We start from the raw sequence: 17410 nt of genomic DNA, 5'->3' as shown, positions 1-17410 counted from the left end.
CCAGGGAAGTGGAACGTGACTGTATCACGGCTAACGTGGTAGGGATGGGCACTTTCAGTAACTTTGCCTATGAAAAATATGAAATAATCTGAGAATCTACAGACAGAAGGCAAAATGCAGCAACTTCAGGTACGGCAAAGAAAGGACATAAATGCGTTTACTGTGTCAATGGCCTGAGGATGGTAGTAGCATTTGGTATTCTGTTTCAGATTTGGCAGAATCTTAACCAGTGGAGTCGGTATTCGGCTGAACCCCAAAGATCTGGATTCGGTGCATCCCCACTCTGCAATGTATGTAAAGTTATGTTATGGATTATTCTTGTGGCCAACGTTATCGCCAGCTTCAAGGTCGGAATAATTCCCACTTTGTCAGAAATTGGCATGCAACCATAATCTGTAAAGTACAGTGTATTGACGAGGTGTATAAGGGGTCTGAAAGTAGTAGTACCGATAATCTCTCCCCTACCAAAATTCTTCCCCTGCTTCTGTTCAGCGACCGTAGCTGACTAACGGTGACTGGGACCTGGGTACCGACTAACGCGAGGTCGGGGTCTTTTTAGCGACTGTGGCGGTGACGTTAAGCTGAGAAAGGGTGGTGAATGTGACTGTCAGATGGGTACAGAGCTCCATAAGAGCACTGGCTTTTAAAACAGTCAACATAGCAGCATCTATCTAGCAACTGTCTGGCAATGGAGGACTAGCATCTTGCTTACACTGACATTGTGGGACATTGTTTTAGTGTTTCCTCCACCCTGCCTCAATCTCTGTGAGCCAGTGATCAGCGGTAAGAGCACTGATCTCGCCCAGGAAGTGGTGATCGTAAATATTGAACAGGTTTAAAATTGGAGCAGCTTGACTATGAGAAAAGAAGAAAGAAAAAATAATAATCACAAATATTCTTGGTCAATATTGGAATTACGATTAGTTAAGATGATTACTTGTTGACTTTTGGAAAGATGTTGAATTCAATAAACTTAAATGGTGAAAACAATTTCCCTCTATACTTTTATACCAAGCTCTCTAACTGCCGTCTCAACACTGGAACTAAACACAGCTGAATTAGCACAACTTTCACGCATTTCTTTCACAGTTACTGCAGTCAGATTCACTGTGTTCACTCGAAAATAAAAACGGACGGTCAACAATGTTATGAGCATGGGCGCTGCATAGTTTGTCCACCAGAGGGCGCTCTACAACGGTTGGCAACAGGGACGTTATTGTGTTTTGGTTCTAAGTTTGTATTTTTATACATTTTATTTATCAGAACTTTAATATATTTTAATGTTCATCCGTTCTGTTGTGACAATAAAACAAATTAATATATTATTTTAGTGAGAACTCATAAATAACTCCATCTTCATGTGCCTATCCGGTATCGGGTCTCAGGGGCAGCAGCTCCAGCAGGGGACCCCAAACTTCCCTTTCCCGAGCCACATCAACCAGCTCTGACTAGGGGATCCCGAAGTGTTCCCAGGCCAGGTTGAAGATAAAATCCCTCTACTTAGTCCTGGGTCTTCCCTGGGTCCTCCTCCCAGCTGGACGTCCCTCCACCTAGTCCTGGGTCTTCCCCGAGGCCTCCTCCCAGCTGGACGTCCCTCCACCTAGTCCTGGGTCTTCCCCGAGGCCTCCTCCCAGCTGAACGTCCCTCTACCTAGTCCTGGGTCTTCCCCGAGGCCTCCTCCCAGCTGGACGTCCCTCTACCAGGGATTCTTTTTTATCAGAATCAAGGCTCTATTAACGGAGGGTGTTGTATGCTGTACAGACTGTATCGCCCCTTGAGGCAAATGTGTCATTTGGGGATACAAATAAAAATGACTTGACATAATTTTAAGAGCCCCTATTAGACCCTTTTCAGCACGCCAGCCCTCTTAATCTATGACATCACTGATTGAGAAAAGTGGACTAGACGTTTCGGGCACTTTAGAAAATTGCTGTCTGAGGGAGAGAAGGCTCTGTTTGGAGTGAAATCTATTTTTCTTTTACTTTATAAATCTATTACATACCAAAAAAACAGTAAACAGCTAAAGAGCCCCGTACAGTATTGGGGCTCTTTAGCAACACAATTTACTCACAAAAAAAGAGGAAGTAAGCAAATCTCTGCTGTTGCTATAGCCGTGAGCAAGTCAAGTTGATTTTAATTTTCAATCTTACCAGTTATACAGCTGTGACCCCTCGTTTTAGAGCAGACCTATACGTGATCTCTGCAATGCGCGTGCCATCCCCCTCTCCAAGGGCAGAGCGGTGGCAACAACTTGGAGGAAGCACTAAAGGGTAAGCACACCAGCATGTAAACAGACCCAAAATGCGTGTGGGTAAGTCTACACGCTGTATAATATGATGCAGCTGATCAACTAATTGGCCATCTGTGGGATTTTCATTTCAAACCAAAAATGAGATCATTTTTGTACTCAGCAAAAGGAGATAATATTTTTGACCCTCAGTAATATTAGATGACAAGAGGGGAAGTTTGGGGTCCCCTACTGGAGCTGCTGCCCCTGCGCCCGATACCGAATGAAGATTGATGAATGGATGGATGGAAGAGGGCAAGATTGTGTTTTATGTTTCTTCCGTTTCAGTCGCTGTCACTGTCGGTCTCAGAATTCACATACCAGTCGTCCTTTCCAGTGTTCTCTACAAAACACGGACCTGAGGACCAAAACATGAACATCAGTTTCAGGACAGCTGGTGTCAAAGACTACACTTTATTTTACAACATCCACATTAGGCTTAGTCACGCTTTCATTGCGGTTCTTACCATTCGGGATTTGGTCTTCATCCTCGACAAAGTGATCCATGTCGTAACTCACAAATATATTCTGTGGAAAAATAACTTGTTTAAGTTCATCACATCACATTTTTGTTGTTTGTTACAACTTGGTGCAGCTCAAAATCAATTCTGTAAATTCTGAAAGAAATCCAACATATACACAGCAACGGCCAAAAAGGTTATTAAATTATCACTTACTACTTAAAATACTTTATTTTTCCACCTGAGGATTAAACTGTATTTCTGCTGCGGACTACCTTGCTCCTGAGGAGTCTTTCCCAGTTTCCCGGCTGTTGTTTCACCAGTTTGAGAACAGGCTCATTGGACTTCATTTCCAAGCTGCAGCGGTCCGCGGCGATGTTGCCGTGAAGCTGCAGGTCGGCTCTGTAGGTCCGACCGTTCGCTCTGCCACTGAACGAGAGAGAGCGAGAGCGAGAGCGAGAGAGACAATGAATGACAAGACAGGAGGCTGAAAGTTCGACACTTGGCTCGCGCCGCACCCTGAGGCACACCTCAGTCGGTCCTCGCCTCTCCTCAGGATGACCTCCCTCCGTGTCTCAGTCAGGAAGCCGAGTCCGTCAGAGAGTGAATGGTCCGAGTCCACACACACACACACACACACACCAGTGTGCCATACTCATTTTCCCACCATCATTTCCGGGTGGGTGCACTTAAGTTAATGTAGTCGGACTACAGCAAACTCATTTCACGTGCTTATCTCAGGAAAATGTTTAAAATGACTATCTGTGCTTCCCAGGACCTAATGAGATGTCTTCAAATATTTTATTTTGTCCAATTAACAAAATCCAGAGATGATATAAAAGTGCCTCTGGTTTTGGGGGGGGGGGGGGGGGGGGGGGGGGGGTCGGTGACCTCTGTACATCATTTACAGGCAAAAATATACTTCTAAATGTACTACTTTAAATGTGTGTTTGTGCAAACAGAAATGCTGAATTGAGTTAAAACCACAAAGTGTTAGCCAACAGCAGGTTTGCAGAAGGGTGCTGTTCCCTATGGAGTCAAGAATTAAATAACCCCAAATCTTCCATTCTGATATAGATAAGTCCATAACAGTATATACCAATATAGCAGGTTTTCTGGTAATGCAATACATTGTCTATAAAAAATAAACACAAGGTAAAGACTACTTTTGTAAACTTCTGTGTGGATTAAATTAAAAGTCCTAAAGTCTTTCCTCTTTTAATTAAGAACGCTTGTGCAAAATGACATTAATATTGTCAACAAAAATCTACACATGGGGCGCGTGCTCTACCAGGTGAGCTACCCAGGCGCCACGTTATTGTACATTTTTAAATACAATCGTGTATCACAACATTTTTTGATTTCTTTTAGCAATTTTGGTTCCATTGAAAGACGAATGACCAAGTTGTCATATTAAATTATAGCCCGTATTGTAACAAGTAAAGCAGGTCTCTTGGGAGATGGCATGATGACATCCAACTGTTGTATAATAATCATGTAAGACTAAATATTGATTTTAAAACACTTTATTACAGACTAAATTAATTGAGAAGCTTATGCCAACAAAAAAACAGTGCAATACTAATTATAGAAAGGTCTGTAGTAGCTGTGAGAATCTGACCATGATATGATATATCTGACCTCAATATATCCATCTCAAATAGAGTAAACTCTATAAAAAACTCAAAACTAAACTGTGTTTAACCCTTGTTTTGTCTTCCTGTCAACCATGAAAAAAAACAAAATTCAACATTATTATTGTTTTTTGACATTTTTTGGCCCTTTTTCAATGTTGTGGATGCTTTTTTGATGTTTTCCTCAAAGTTATTTAATATTTCTAATTTTGACATTTCCAGCGCTTATTTTAAAGGCCCAACTTTTGTGATAAAAAAACTGAAAAATGGGTCAAATTTAACCCAAGGACGACATGAGGGTTAATTCACACAAACGCTGGCTATGCTAAACATGTAGCCACTCCCACCGGTGTAAAGTGCTCTGGACAAACATCTCCACTGAATGTTGAATGTGCTGAGAAGTAGGTGAGCAATCATTGGGGGTCTGCTCCTGACAGACCTGTACACGACTCTGTCGGGGTGGAAATCACAGCGCTGGTTCTCCGGGTTCATCAGCTTCACCGTCACGATCGCAGAGTCGGACGTCTGGTACCAACGGGCCTGAGGGTGGAAACTAAACACACAACCAGAGGACAAATGAATACATTTACAGATTTGTTTTTTAATGAATCTCCAGCTCGATTTGCCGGTGCCATTCAACCAGCCACATTCTGTCTGTCTGTCTGTCTGTTTGTGTGTGTGTTTACTTGTTTGTTTGTTTGTTTTTATTGTAGAAAATGCTGCTGTAACAAGGACATTTTCCCACTGTTGGATGAATAAAGTATCATCTAATCTAATCTTTCTGCTTCATGGTGAATCAGGCACAAGGCGAAAGGAGCTGATGGAATGTTTAACTGTCTTTGTACGTTGTGCGACTTGTGACGACAAATGAAGCTAACTTATTGAAATGAAAGACAATTAAAAAACTGTAGTTCCACTTATACAGTCTGGATCATCTACTGCTGAGTTTCAAAGACAAGATGACAACTTCACTTCTAGGTACTAGGGCTGAGACGATGAGTTTCGTCCCGATTTGATTCCTACACACAGGGGTGCTGATTGGATTTGTATTGCGATTTTCATTTATTACAATACTAGAAATGTTGTGATTTGATAGTATTGAGATTTTATTTTCCTTCATTAACAAAAACAAGTTGAATAATTCACTTGTAGGGACAATATATCACGAGACCTTTCTACAAACTAAAAAGAATGCACATCACATGTCAGTCTGACATTTATTTAATTTGTAAGGAAGAACAACTTGGATTTTTCTCATTTTCTGCTTTCGCTCCGTTTTGCGGGAAACCGATACGATGTAGTATAATTTGTAGTAAAAAAGGAGGTTTTTAATATCCACAGAAGGCTTGTTGTACCTTTTTGTGGAGTCATCACAGTCTCTCTCTGTAGTGCCGAGGACCCGTTGAATGTTTCTTTCATCGTCACCTGCGTTTACACCTAAAATGATACAGATCCCAACTATTAACCACGATGTCTCACGTTCAGGAAACAACATTTTCACATTTCATTTTTCTAAATGTGGAGGCAGCTGCTAAAGTCTTGTCCTACTCTTACAATGAGTGTAATTTAATAAATGTAATAAATACTATGTTATCAGCATGTGGAATGATGTGTTTTTAGTGTGTATTAAGGGGAGTTTGAAGCGGTTTTAGAAATGAAAATGTAAACATTTTACAGTTTAAAGTGCCCTGACTGTGTAATAATAAAATAAGGGTGATGTATGAGAAATTATGCAGCTATTTTCATTTAATAATCTACGTAATCAACACGCAACGTGATGCTTCTGAGTGTCTATCTACAATTCTTACTGAAGTTTGTACTTCATTAGGATGGTCTTGTGTTATTTTTACCATTTTCCTTGGGTTTGAGACAAGCAGCCTGGCTGGTCGTGGGGCAAAGTTCTCCTCCATCTCCAATCCTGTTTATCAAAAATCAAAAAGCTTCTATTAAGTTCCCTATTTAGACAAAAAAAAGATGCTAGAAATATTACTTCCTCAAAAGGATTTTCAGTTAAACCTCCTGATATTTCTTAATAGTTTGCGACTGTTTTAATGTGCTTATGTGAGCGTGCGATGATTGAAGACAATCTCTCAATGTGACTTTTTAAATAAATAAAGTTGTGGGACAGAGTTGGTTGAAAAAAACTGCGTTAGGAAAGCAGATGCAAGTGAAATGTCTAACCTAATTTTCTTTTAAGCTTAAATATTTGTAGCTTGAACAGAGAACAACTCAGTTTTTTTACATATGACGATACCAACCTCACGATCTGCTCAGCTGACTTCCGATCAGTGTGTGTGTTTCTCTGTCCGACAGCTGTCTGGTCGGCCAACAGGTTCTTCTGAGAGCACACTGGAACCAGATGGGGTTTAGGTGCCCTTGGTACTGGTGGTACTGGTGGTTCTGGTACCAGGGACGGGATCATTGGAGAAACTGGATTGAGTGGCTCATGTGGCTCGAGGTGAGGAAGTTCGGCGAGTTGATTGGCTTCAGCGGCTCTAAAGGCTTCAGTCAGAACTTCCTGCTCAGCTTTGATCCTGATTTCCAGAGACGCCGGACCGTTCCCCGACCTACAAAACAACAAACGCTGCTTCATTAACCCTTTGAACTCTGCAATAGAAACGATCCACCAGCACCTACATTGGTATTTTCACCTATTCTGATGTAACTTCTTAGAGTATCTTCAAATGTATATTATCCCTAAAATCATTCCAACCTAAGCTAAAATATTCTGTATGTCAATATACCACAATAATAATAAAAGTAATGAAATAGTGCCATATTTTCTTTTTAATACAAAAATCTGATGTTTGTCAAATCTTACTGAATAAATACAACAACAAAATTTACAAAATATTTCTATATGTAGAAACATGACAAAATATTTCTGAAAACTAAAAGTTACTTGAACTCTAATATGTTTCAGTTTTTGAGATATGCTAAGTGTTATGAGCCGGGTGTTAAGGTTTTTTGATAGTTTTATCTGCAAAAAATGGTAACGTGAGAAACAGAAGCCAAAGCAAAAAATACAGAATAGAGAATAAATGTTCTAGCTGTTCTGGTTTTTATTTCAGAACAATTTAAACAAGATGACGTAACCAACGACCTCCCTCGCTGCAGCCAGCAGGACGTCCGTTCTCTAGGACTTAGCACTAAAAGTGGCTGATATACTCTGACATTTACTCACCATTTAGGCCACGACCGGGACAGTTGAGTGTTTCCTTACCCGTTAACGTGACCCGCCTCTTGGCTCTCGTGGCAGAGAGCCTTCAACAGGTCCAGATGCTCCGGGTTGCTGGCTCCCATCCCCGTGTTCAGGATCTCCGACTGCACGTTGTATTCATTGATCACCGTTTTCATACCCGGCACCTTGGTCACACGGACCTCGATAGAGAAAATAACAGAAAATATACAGACTGAAATACGCTGACAAAATCATTTTGATCTACTTTGGACTTTTGGAGAAACCCTAAACTGTAAAAAGTGGACAGTCTACAGCCCCTAAGGAACTTATTTTTTCCAGATACTTGATCTCTCCAGCAGTACCCCACTGACTGAATGGTAAAAACCTACCATGGGATCAACAAAAACAGTGTTTCCCAGGCTGAAGACTGCTTTGGCTCGGTGCTGCAGGCCTCGGATCTTCAGGCTGAGCGCCCTGGTAACCTATGAGCCCAAAAAAAAAGTCCATTCACATATTGTAACCACCAAAAGATTGCTATCTTCACACAGGATTAATCTCTCTAATTAAGAGCATGAAGTGTAGAACAGGGGAAGGAATGATTCTGAGCATAAATAATTGCAGATTTGATACAGGCTGTGAGCCTCAAGACACCTGAGGCCCGTCCTATGAATCAAGATCAACATGCCCCGGATTACTTTCAGTTACCTGTCTTTAGTAACCTAACAACTTCGGTCCTGCATAACCTGTGTCACGACGGTGGTTAACAACTAGTTCAATCAACCCGGGGTTCCCCAATCAAGCGGCGCGCACGTTCATATAAAAAGCGGCAATGTTTGCAGAAAGTGACCAATCACGAACATCTACTACCATAGCAGCATATTTTTCATAAGAGCAAATCTACACAAATATGAAGAAAACAGACACGGTTTAACAGGCAAAACGCATTACAAAAGCCACTTCCTAAAACAGGAAGGAAAGCTGTCAAAAAAAAAAAAGACAACATAAATGAATGCTTAAATGTTAACGATTATCAATATCACTTCCTCATCAGTCAGGCACAAGACCTGACCATAATTACACTTGTCCTCTCCATAAACTGTGGTTGCTTTAGCATGTTACTTCAGTTGCTACTTTGGCAGTGGGAAGCAATCGTGAGAGCAAATAAAAAGAATATTAAAACATAATTCAAATGTGCGCGTTGGCAACACATGGCTCAAGAAGCCAAACTACAAGAAATCCCGTAGGCTAAACTCACTCAGCCAACATATGAATATGATTTTTAATGAACTAATGTAATCACCAAACCCACCAGACTCCATTTAATCAGTACTTTTATTATCATAAAACACAAATGGCCTACGTAATTCCCACCGCTTAAAATCTATATCTTTCGGTGATGGCGTTATCAATCGAGGATTGATAAGTAGGTGGTGCTTTTACACGGGTTGATCTCCAACATAACCTGCTCCTGATCAGGTTAGGTGTTCGGCATAAGTTACCACGGCGATTTAACCCGGTAACAAGTGATCCACCCTAGGGATGCAAAAAAAAACCTGGGTTGAACCTGAAGTTGCCTCGTTAACATCACATCTTGCTTCGTGGTACAGGCCTCTGATGTTCTCACTTTGTTAAATTAATAGAGCACAGGAATATTGAGGATGTTTTTGGGTATTTGAGCGCAAAGTGAGGCACTGGGAATAAAAACCTTGGGGTGCCAGTCGGCCTCGGCGTCAACTGGTTTGACCCGGCAGACGATGATCTCCACGGCCTGGCCGGGCAGAGAGTGGAACTGCTCCGGGAGCTGGAGGATCTGATGGGATTTGACCTCCTCCTCCTTTCCCACATCAATGAAATGAACAAAGACGCTGAAGAATAGCCGGTCACCTCTGTCGGGGACGGACAGAATCTTCACCCTGCCGCATGGAGCACAACAGTTGTGAAAGTGAAATGAGCTTCAGTGTAAAAACAGCTACCAACAAACTAAATTAAATTCATTTCTGTTGATGTAATTTTTGTTGTTGTTAAGACACTAACAAAGATACTTTCCCACTCTGCTTCACCAACAGAGAATATCATGATTAAACCAACAGCATTTGGGCTTCGGGTGTTTCAAGCGTTGCAGATAAAGTGCTGTCAATTTATTGGCTTTTGTGTTCTAGTGGTGTTGTTTTGTTATGGTTCATGTGTGCAAAAATCATTATACTTTGTGAGAAAAGAAATCGTGGCACGTTTCCCTGAATCGTGCAGGCCTACAACAGACTACTTTACAGCGTGGTATTAGTACTTTTACTTAAGTAAAGGATCTGAATACTTCTTCCACCACTGTTTTCAAACCTTCAAATCACGTTATTTTCAGATTGAACGTCAGACCTGTGGAAAACCTCGTCCTCCTGCACAGCGTATAAGCCTCCCTCCAGCACCTCATGGACTCCAGGTTTCTTGTCTGCATAGTACGAAGTCATCTCAGACGCCATACTCTGGAAACCTCCGTCCTCCTTCTGGACAATACGACCGTAAAACACTGATGCCGTCTTGATGTAAATAGGCACAACCTGGGAGCATTGAACAGACGTAAACATTTACTCCAAGTGCAATCATGGGTTTTGAAGGTGCAACAAACAAAATTGTTGCATAATTATTTTATTCAACAGAAAAAAAAGGGTTTTAGTTTACAATTTTTGTGATTAATTAAAGTACTCATATTAGGCTTTTACCCTTTCCGTTATTGTGACTGGCTAGTAGTCTTTACCTAGGTACTGTCAGGATACGCCCTCATACTCAAAAATATGGTGTTTTTTGAAAATTAAACCATAAAACCTAGTCTGGTACAATCTCTAAATACAATTATGAAAATGAGCATAATATGAGCACTTGAAGAAAAAAAAAAGGCGAGGAACTCTTGAAAGAAATAATACAAAGTGAGCTCTGGGAATTCCTCACTTCTATGACTCCTGAAGCAGGGAGCACAGACTGATCCAGCTGGGAAATGTATCTGTGACGGTCGGGGCAAACACTGTTGTCTCTGCAGAGGAAAACACACACAATCACAACATGTGGATCATTTTCTTTTTTATTAGTTTTCTTTTAAATCTGCAAAAAAAACATTTTGCCCGAACTGAGACAGACCTGGGACAGTGGATATGAACCCTAATACATGGATACAAACATTACTCCAAAAGTCTACAGCAACTTGAGACAATCATACTATCTGGGTAAGGGAGCGTTAACATTTGTATTTAACAGCTGTAGTTTGTTCAGAATGAAAACACGAAGGTTGTGTATTGTCCAAGGTTGGGTTGAAATATTTACGTACATTTATTTCTAAAATGTCAGAAAATACATAATGCAATCACAAATTTGTCTGAGCCCAAAGAAAACAAAACATTTGAGAAGCTGCAACCACTTCATGTTTGGTGTTCTGATAGAAGACTAAATGGATTTATCCATTATCAGATTTTGTTATTGTTCCTATTAGTCTGTTAAAAGGAAGTTTCTCCTTGCTTCTGTCGCACCAAATGCTTGTTCTTGGGGGGAATTGTTGGGTCTCTGTAAATTGTTGAGTGAGGTGTAGACCTACTCTATCTGTAAAGTGTCCAAAGATAACTCTGGTTATGAATTCACACTATGAATAAAATTGAATGAATTAACTTTCTGTCACCAATGAATGATTTGACACATTGTTTAACTGTCTTTTTGTATATTGGGTTTTTCATTTTTGCCTTTACAGATTATAGACTAAGGATTAAGCACTGAGCTCACCATATCAAATATCAACATAAATGTCAAAATATAAACCACAGAGCAGGTTATGTTTACTTGAAGAAGTGGAAATACTGACCTGCAGACTCCAAAGCTCTTGAGGTAGCTGCAGAAAGGCTTGTTGGTCTTCTGGTTTTCCCGGGCCGCATGGACGCCCTGTGCGAATGACAGCAGCTCAGGGGGCAACAGGGCGTTGGTTCGCCCCAGGTAACGCAGAACCCCGACTACATGACTGGCGTTCCTCTCGGAGATCAGCAGCACCGACCTGGAGAGATGAGGGCTCCCCGTTTTGTCCTGAGAGGAACCCATTGGTAAGAAATTTAGGAAATGCAAACAAAAATGTCCTCAAGGGTACCTTGTAGCTGCAAACGTGGATACTGAAACTGAAACTGTGGTTATGTTGATGCATTTCTATAGAAATAGATGATTTTATCTGCTAAACGTGTCCCATGTGTTCTTACTCGTTCAGAAAGGTTTCTGAAGTTCTCCGCCATGCAGAATAGCCGTTCGCCGAATACTTTGGGGGAAGTAGGGAAGCTATAATGGACTACACAAGTTGCATCTCTGATTCCCAGACACTTCAGACACTTGTTGTTGGTCACTATTGTCCAAAGGTCAAACACAACAACAACAAAAAGACAATAGCAATGTTAATATTCAGGAAAAATGTCTTTAGATGTCTTTGCTGTTGATAACGTTCTCCATGGGAGGAGTTTCCTTATATACGGTGTATGTCCAGTTTACCCAGAATAACATGAGTGCTGGGCCCAATGTCCTTCCTCCACTGCTGAATGACAAAGTCAAACTCGTGTGTTAAACCCTCGTGGGTCTTGAGGCAGAATGCTGATTTGTTGCTCACGGCCTGAAGTTTAGAAATGACACTGGTTAGTTCAAAGAAAACTGCCCTTTGGTGGAACTTCCCACTATCAGTGCACGTCATCTGTAGATTATGCATGTGAATGAAGAGTGGTAATGATAGAGCATTTTTCTACTTCTTCTAATAAGAGACTGTCACTCCTGTTGTTGAAAACCAAACGTAACCTATCTTGTTGCTGGCATTTTAATGCATTTATAAAAAGGGCTTTTTACAACCCTCAAAGACACTTTACAGAGTTTAAAAAAAAGAAATTTACACATTAAAATCCACAGAAATCAAACATTACAAGCAGCTCTCAAAAGAAATGTAAAGGCTGCTGTGGCAAATTGGCATTTCTTTACATTACAACAAGTAAAATGTGTTTCCTAATTTGTCAGCGTGCCAATTTGCAGCCGAGACAAACTCACACAACTTTGTGTTACTCTTTACAGTGTATTTTACAGTAGGATGTAACTGTGTGTAGGTTTACTTATCTGGTGAGCTCATATTAGTCCTAAATCAAAGGTTTAACCACAGTAATGTGCAGTAAGACTGAAGCAGCTGTTTCACCTTGAACACGTCCTCAACCTCCTGAGCAGAGTTGGCTACAATCAGAGTCTTCTGGCCGACATCGGGGTTGAAATCCAACGCACCCAACAGTACTGAGACCTTGCTGCTCTCTAGAGTCATCAGGATGCTCTGTAAGAAGGCACATTTCCCCAAACTGAGAATCTTGTCAGATGTCAGAACATACAGCTGAGCATTAGTCTACACACTGCTGCGCATGACAGCAGCTCCTCTATACATTGTATATGTACGTAGTCCCACAGACTGAAGAACAAGTAGACAGTTTGGAGTAATTCACAATTATGTTGACCTTAAAATAAAATTTCTTTTCAAACTTTCAAAGCTTGGCTTGGATTGTGATTATAAAAAACGATAAACATCTGTTTAAAGTTATTTTACTGCATTGTTTGCATCTGTTACACAGCTTAAAATGTTGAATAAAACATATTTAAGGATTAAAAAATTATTTAATTATTGGTGATAATTGGAACTGACCTGCTGAACGTTACCATAGAGAGCAGCTTCCTCTGGGACAGTCATGACAATGCAGGGGTACGGCATGTGATTGGCTAACAACCCCTCCATGTGACTGTTCCATCTTTTCGCCACAGCAACGAGTTGCTGAGGACAGGAAGACTTGTCCTCGCTGGTGGTCACCTTCTGGAAATGCTGCAAAATGGTCGCCATCTAACAGGAAAACATGTATGTGTAAAGAAATGCGTAGAAATGTTTTACTTTGGGTGGAAAGGCAGAAGATTTTGATGCAACCATTCATGAAATAACTTTGAAAATTAAGAGAATTAACCTAGTTATAAAAAGATATGAGCAAAAGTCTTAAGACATAAAATAAGGATAATGTGTGGATTAGGTGCAGTTTTGAGCCACCTTTAGTCCCTCTTAAAGTATTTAGTTTGTGTGTGGTCTAAGAGTATATAAATAAAATCTGAATCAGAACCACCTTCCTAAACTAAATGTTAACAGCCTGTTAGCAGCTACTGTTGAGTGTGAATGATGAGTAGACTGTCACCTGATCTGGAGCGAGAGAAAACAGCTGGTCGGCCTCGTCCAGCACAAGGTGGTACATACGCAGGAACATGAAGCAGTGGCAGGACAGCAGACGGACAAAACTAAACGGAGTGGTCACTAACAGCAAGCCTGGTAAAAATAAAAAATAGAAAATCTTGGCAATTGCAGTATATTACCACCTTAGTTTAGGATAATCTCGCTTACAAGCAAACACATGCATTTGAGGATTTTCTATTATAACCTAGTCTATATCCACAATGTTCCACTTCCGGGTTTGCTCCGGTGCCGCCAGACATTCCACACTAGCAGACTGAGATTTTGCTTTGCTCACAGTTTTTGGGGATCCTGACATCCTTGGCCTCGTCTTTGCCGACGCCCAGCAGGAAGATACTAGGGTGGAGGACTTGGGCGGCCTTAATCTCCTCCAGCAGGTCATACACTGCCTGGGCCTTCTCCCAGCCCGGACACAGCAGCACGGCTATGGGCTGAACATCACAGAACGTACAGATCCAAATAATTAGAGCACACTCCTCTGAAAAAGAAGTCTTACAATAACTAAATGAACAGAATTCTCAATAAAATCATGGTGCTGTATGAAGGATGTGTGCTGCAAAACATTTAAGAAAATACAGTATTAACATGTATTTTTGATGTACTCACCCCTGAGGTAGAGGTGAGGCATGTGAAGATGGAGTTGAGAAGGATGTGGGAGAGCAGCGGGGCAATGTAGCTGAGTGGCTGGTCGCCGTTTTGGACAACGACGAAAGTGTTGCATCCTCGAGCCACAGCTGGCCAGCTGTACCGGTCAGCTGGAGACAGAGTGCTGTACTTCTTCTTACGCAACACCTGGAGAAACATACCGGTCACTATGTCAAACTCAGGTGGAGTCTAAACATGTACAGTAGCTTAAGATGTTTTAATAGCTTTTTTTCCTTCCAGATACTAATTTGCAATGACAAAATCTGGCCGTAGACAGAGACATTTCAGCGTGCAGTATACTCGCCATTCCCAATCAGTTGTGCAACAGCATGACATAATGAGAGCGCCCTATTCAATTATACTCGTCGACTCTTTTTATACCTAAACAAGGGGTGCAACTCAGAAAAGGCTACGACTTTGCTATTTCTACAGATTAGAAGAAACAGAAAAAGGTAAACAATGGCAGAACTGGCAGCAGCATTTCCGAGCATGTCATCAGTGGCTAGATGATATTGGAGTAGACTGATGAGGAAGGACAGCTGATATTGATCTCTTTTGCAAAGAGACAAAGAAAAAGGTGGAACGCTCGTCCTTTGAATATAACCAGACAAATATGTTGAGTTCAATATCTTCGTGAATTAATTGAGGCCGATAGACGAGGAGAAGCACTTAATTATTACTTCAGAGTGTCTGCACAACGATTCAATGAGCTAGTTCGCCAGATCAAGCCTTAAGTCATCTATTTCTGCTTCGTCTTGCACTGCTGAAGAAGTGGTATCCTAAGTCATTTTGACGCCATATTGGCGCGCAACAGGTCGGGAGCGGTGACTGTAAAGAGGCCTTTACACACCGGGCTAAGAACTCATCCTCTTTTGTGGTTATATACATGCTAAGGATGCATAATCTTGTGGTTTTTATTGACTGAGTGCTTGTAACCAATAATCTATCTAGCTGTCCTCACTAATATTGAGATTTCTTTACCTTTTTTCTTGATTTTACGTTTGTTATTTGTGACACTTTTGCTCTCCCAAGTATATATACTGTTGTATCTTTGCATCTTATCTGTCACACACACACACACACACACGGTAACAAAAGTCAGAGCATATTCTTGTTCACCCAGCGGAGAGCCTCTGTCATGGGGCCATCATCCAGGCTGGTGCAGGGCTCCACAGGGAGGGCAGAGTGCACCAGAATCCCACTTCTTCTCGGATCACTGGCAACAACCTGAGACAGACATGAGAGACAGTAAATATTAGGAATGCACAATATGAAGAAAATTCACTTTTGCCCAATTTTACCAGCCACATATTTTACCAGCCACTTATATTTTAACCAGCCACGTTTATTGCCACACTCTGCTCCTGGGGTTTCATCTTCGCCACCTGTATAGCGGTGCATTTGATATGACACTTTGAGGACTTGTGGTCTTTTATTGCCTCTGATTTAAGGTTAGATGTTCCTCTAACGAACGAACTGTTAGCATTTTCTGAAGACGCGTAGGTTCGACAGTAAGTACAGTGCGTGGACTGGTCGTCGGGAAGGCCTACGACCAAAAATAAAAAGGTCAAGTGTCTTACGCGATATGTTGCAGCCTTTCGTGATGTGTTTATTGTGCAAGTTGATATTGCAATGACAATAAAACACTATATATTGTGTAACCTTCGTAAATATAGTAGTAACCTCATAAAGACTGATGTTCTGGTCTTTAATTCTTTAATTTTGTCTTAAAATGACCAATACATAAACTAGAGTTTAACAAAATAATGCACTTTTATCTGCACGTCTAAAGAATGAGATGAGAAAACCTACTGTGTCATCTGCAGCTGCGTCTGGATCGAGGTTCAAAGCCCCCGGGTTCAACCACTCCAAAAACCTAAATCAGAAACATTAGAATTGAAAAAAACCTTGGATATGATCTATATATTAATTTGAGTCATCTGAGTGTGCGTGTCCAAGATGTTAGTGTATTTTTTGTTCTGACAAGCCACCAGAAGCTCATTGTCCTCTGTCAAAAACCAGTGTTTCCCATAAAGATCATTTGTGGCGGTGCGCCACACAGTCAACCCTGGCTGCCACATACTGCATTTCATTATAAATATTTAAATATTTTACACGACACGAATTCCTTTAGCGTATTTCTTTCCTTTGTCCGTCTCTCTATCACTGACGTGGACTCTGCAAGCCATTTTAATTAGTATGGCTCGCTAGTACAAATAAAAAGGGAATGGGGAGATATGACGAATATTATTGGTTAGTTTGACACACACACACACACACACGCACACGCACACGCACACGCACACGCCCGTTATTGAGAATGAATGAGTGTTGAGGATGAGAACCGGCCTGAACCGGAGGTATCAGTCTGTAACAGAGCTTAACAGCCTGACCAGTGTAATTAATTGTGTTTTTAATTTATTATATGCGTTTGTGAATCCTTTCCCTCTGAGCTGCAGCTCACCGTAAAGATTCCCAGTCGTCTTCACTCCTCCACGTCTTCTCTGCTGGCCCCGACTCCCCCGATCCGCTGAAACTGCTGAAACAAAAGACGATCAATTGGACACAAAAAATGAACTTTCCACCTGGTATGAGAATGTTTATGGTATGCAGACAGGATCTTAAACTTCTCTTTTAGACTTCATTTAAAAGGATTACATTTACACCTGATAGTCACACTGTAATGTAGTCATGCTGTAACAGATATGGGTTTAATGTTGGGGAAGAACGCTTTAACACAGCAGGTGCAGAACATTTTATTCTATTTAATTTTATTCCTTGTATTGATCCCCAGTGGGTAAATTACAATTTACACTGTGTACACTTTGTTAGAAATACTACACACAGGTCTGAAAAACACACACACGCTATTCATGCACAGATTGAGAGATGTTAGAGTGAGTGGGCTGCCAGCTGAACCAGCTTGGGGGGGGGGGGGGG

The 17410-nt window shown here is 41.2% G+C and overlaps 2 protein-coding genes across 2 annotated transcripts in view; one reads left to right on the top strand and one right to left on the bottom strand.

Moving 5' to 3' along the window:
* Positions 1-2558: 2558 nt before the first annotated feature.
* tdrd12 (tudor domain containing 12) overlaps positions 2559-17410 on the bottom strand; it is a 24153-nt gene continuing 9301 nt past the window's right edge. The window contains exons 15-37 of the mRNA XM_034880221.1: positions 16935-17000; positions 16283-16346; positions 15590-15697; positions 14432-14617; positions 14103-14256; positions 13773-13900; positions 13241-13432; positions 12749-12877; positions 12067-12184; positions 11784-11923; positions 11402-11616; positions 10504-10585; positions 9934-10115; positions 9269-9476; positions 7953-8045; positions 7606-7763; positions 6641-6949; positions 6233-6300; positions 5738-5819; positions 4822-4935; positions 3024-3177; positions 2755-2815; positions 2559-2645 (exon numbers count right to left, since the gene is read on the bottom strand). Coding sequence (XP_034736112.1) covers positions 2572-2645; positions 2755-2815; positions 3024-3177; positions 4822-4935; positions 5738-5819; positions 6233-6300; positions 6641-6949; positions 7606-7763; positions 7953-8045; positions 9269-9476; positions 9934-10115; positions 10504-10585; positions 11402-11616; positions 11784-11923; positions 12067-12184; positions 12749-12877; positions 13241-13432; positions 13773-13900; positions 14103-14256; positions 14432-14617; positions 15590-15697; positions 16283-16346; positions 16935-17000 — 3085 coding nt within the window. The 3' untranslated portion in view covers positions 2559-2571. The remainder of the gene's footprint in view (positions 2646-2754; positions 2816-3023; positions 3178-4821; positions 4936-5737; positions 5820-6232; positions 6301-6640; positions 6950-7605; positions 7764-7952; positions 8046-9268; positions 9477-9933; positions 10116-10503; positions 10586-11401; positions 11617-11783; positions 11924-12066; positions 12185-12748; positions 12878-13240; positions 13433-13772; positions 13901-14102; positions 14257-14431; positions 14618-15589; positions 15698-16282; positions 16347-16934; positions 17001-17410) is intronic.
* Positions 8983-17410, top strand: part of faap24 (FA core complex associated protein 24) — a 28717-nt gene continuing 20289 nt past the window's right edge. Inside the window, exons 1-3 of the mRNA XM_034880296.1 lie at positions 8983-8993; positions 10954-10959; positions 14038-14047. The gene's annotated coding sequence lies outside the window, so the exon portion shown is untranslated. The remainder of the gene's footprint in view (positions 8994-10953; positions 10960-14037; positions 14048-17410) is intronic.

Source organism: Etheostoma cragini, chromosome 8 (assembly GCF_013103735.1).
Source record: "Etheostoma cragini isolate CJK2018 chromosome 8, CSU_Ecrag_1.0, whole genome shotgun sequence".
Taxonomy (NCBI): domain Eukaryota; kingdom Metazoa; phylum Chordata; class Actinopteri; order Perciformes; family Percidae; genus Etheostoma; species Etheostoma cragini.
Note: the sequence above shows the minus strand (reverse complement) of the source record. Positions and strands in the feature narration are given on the sequence as shown.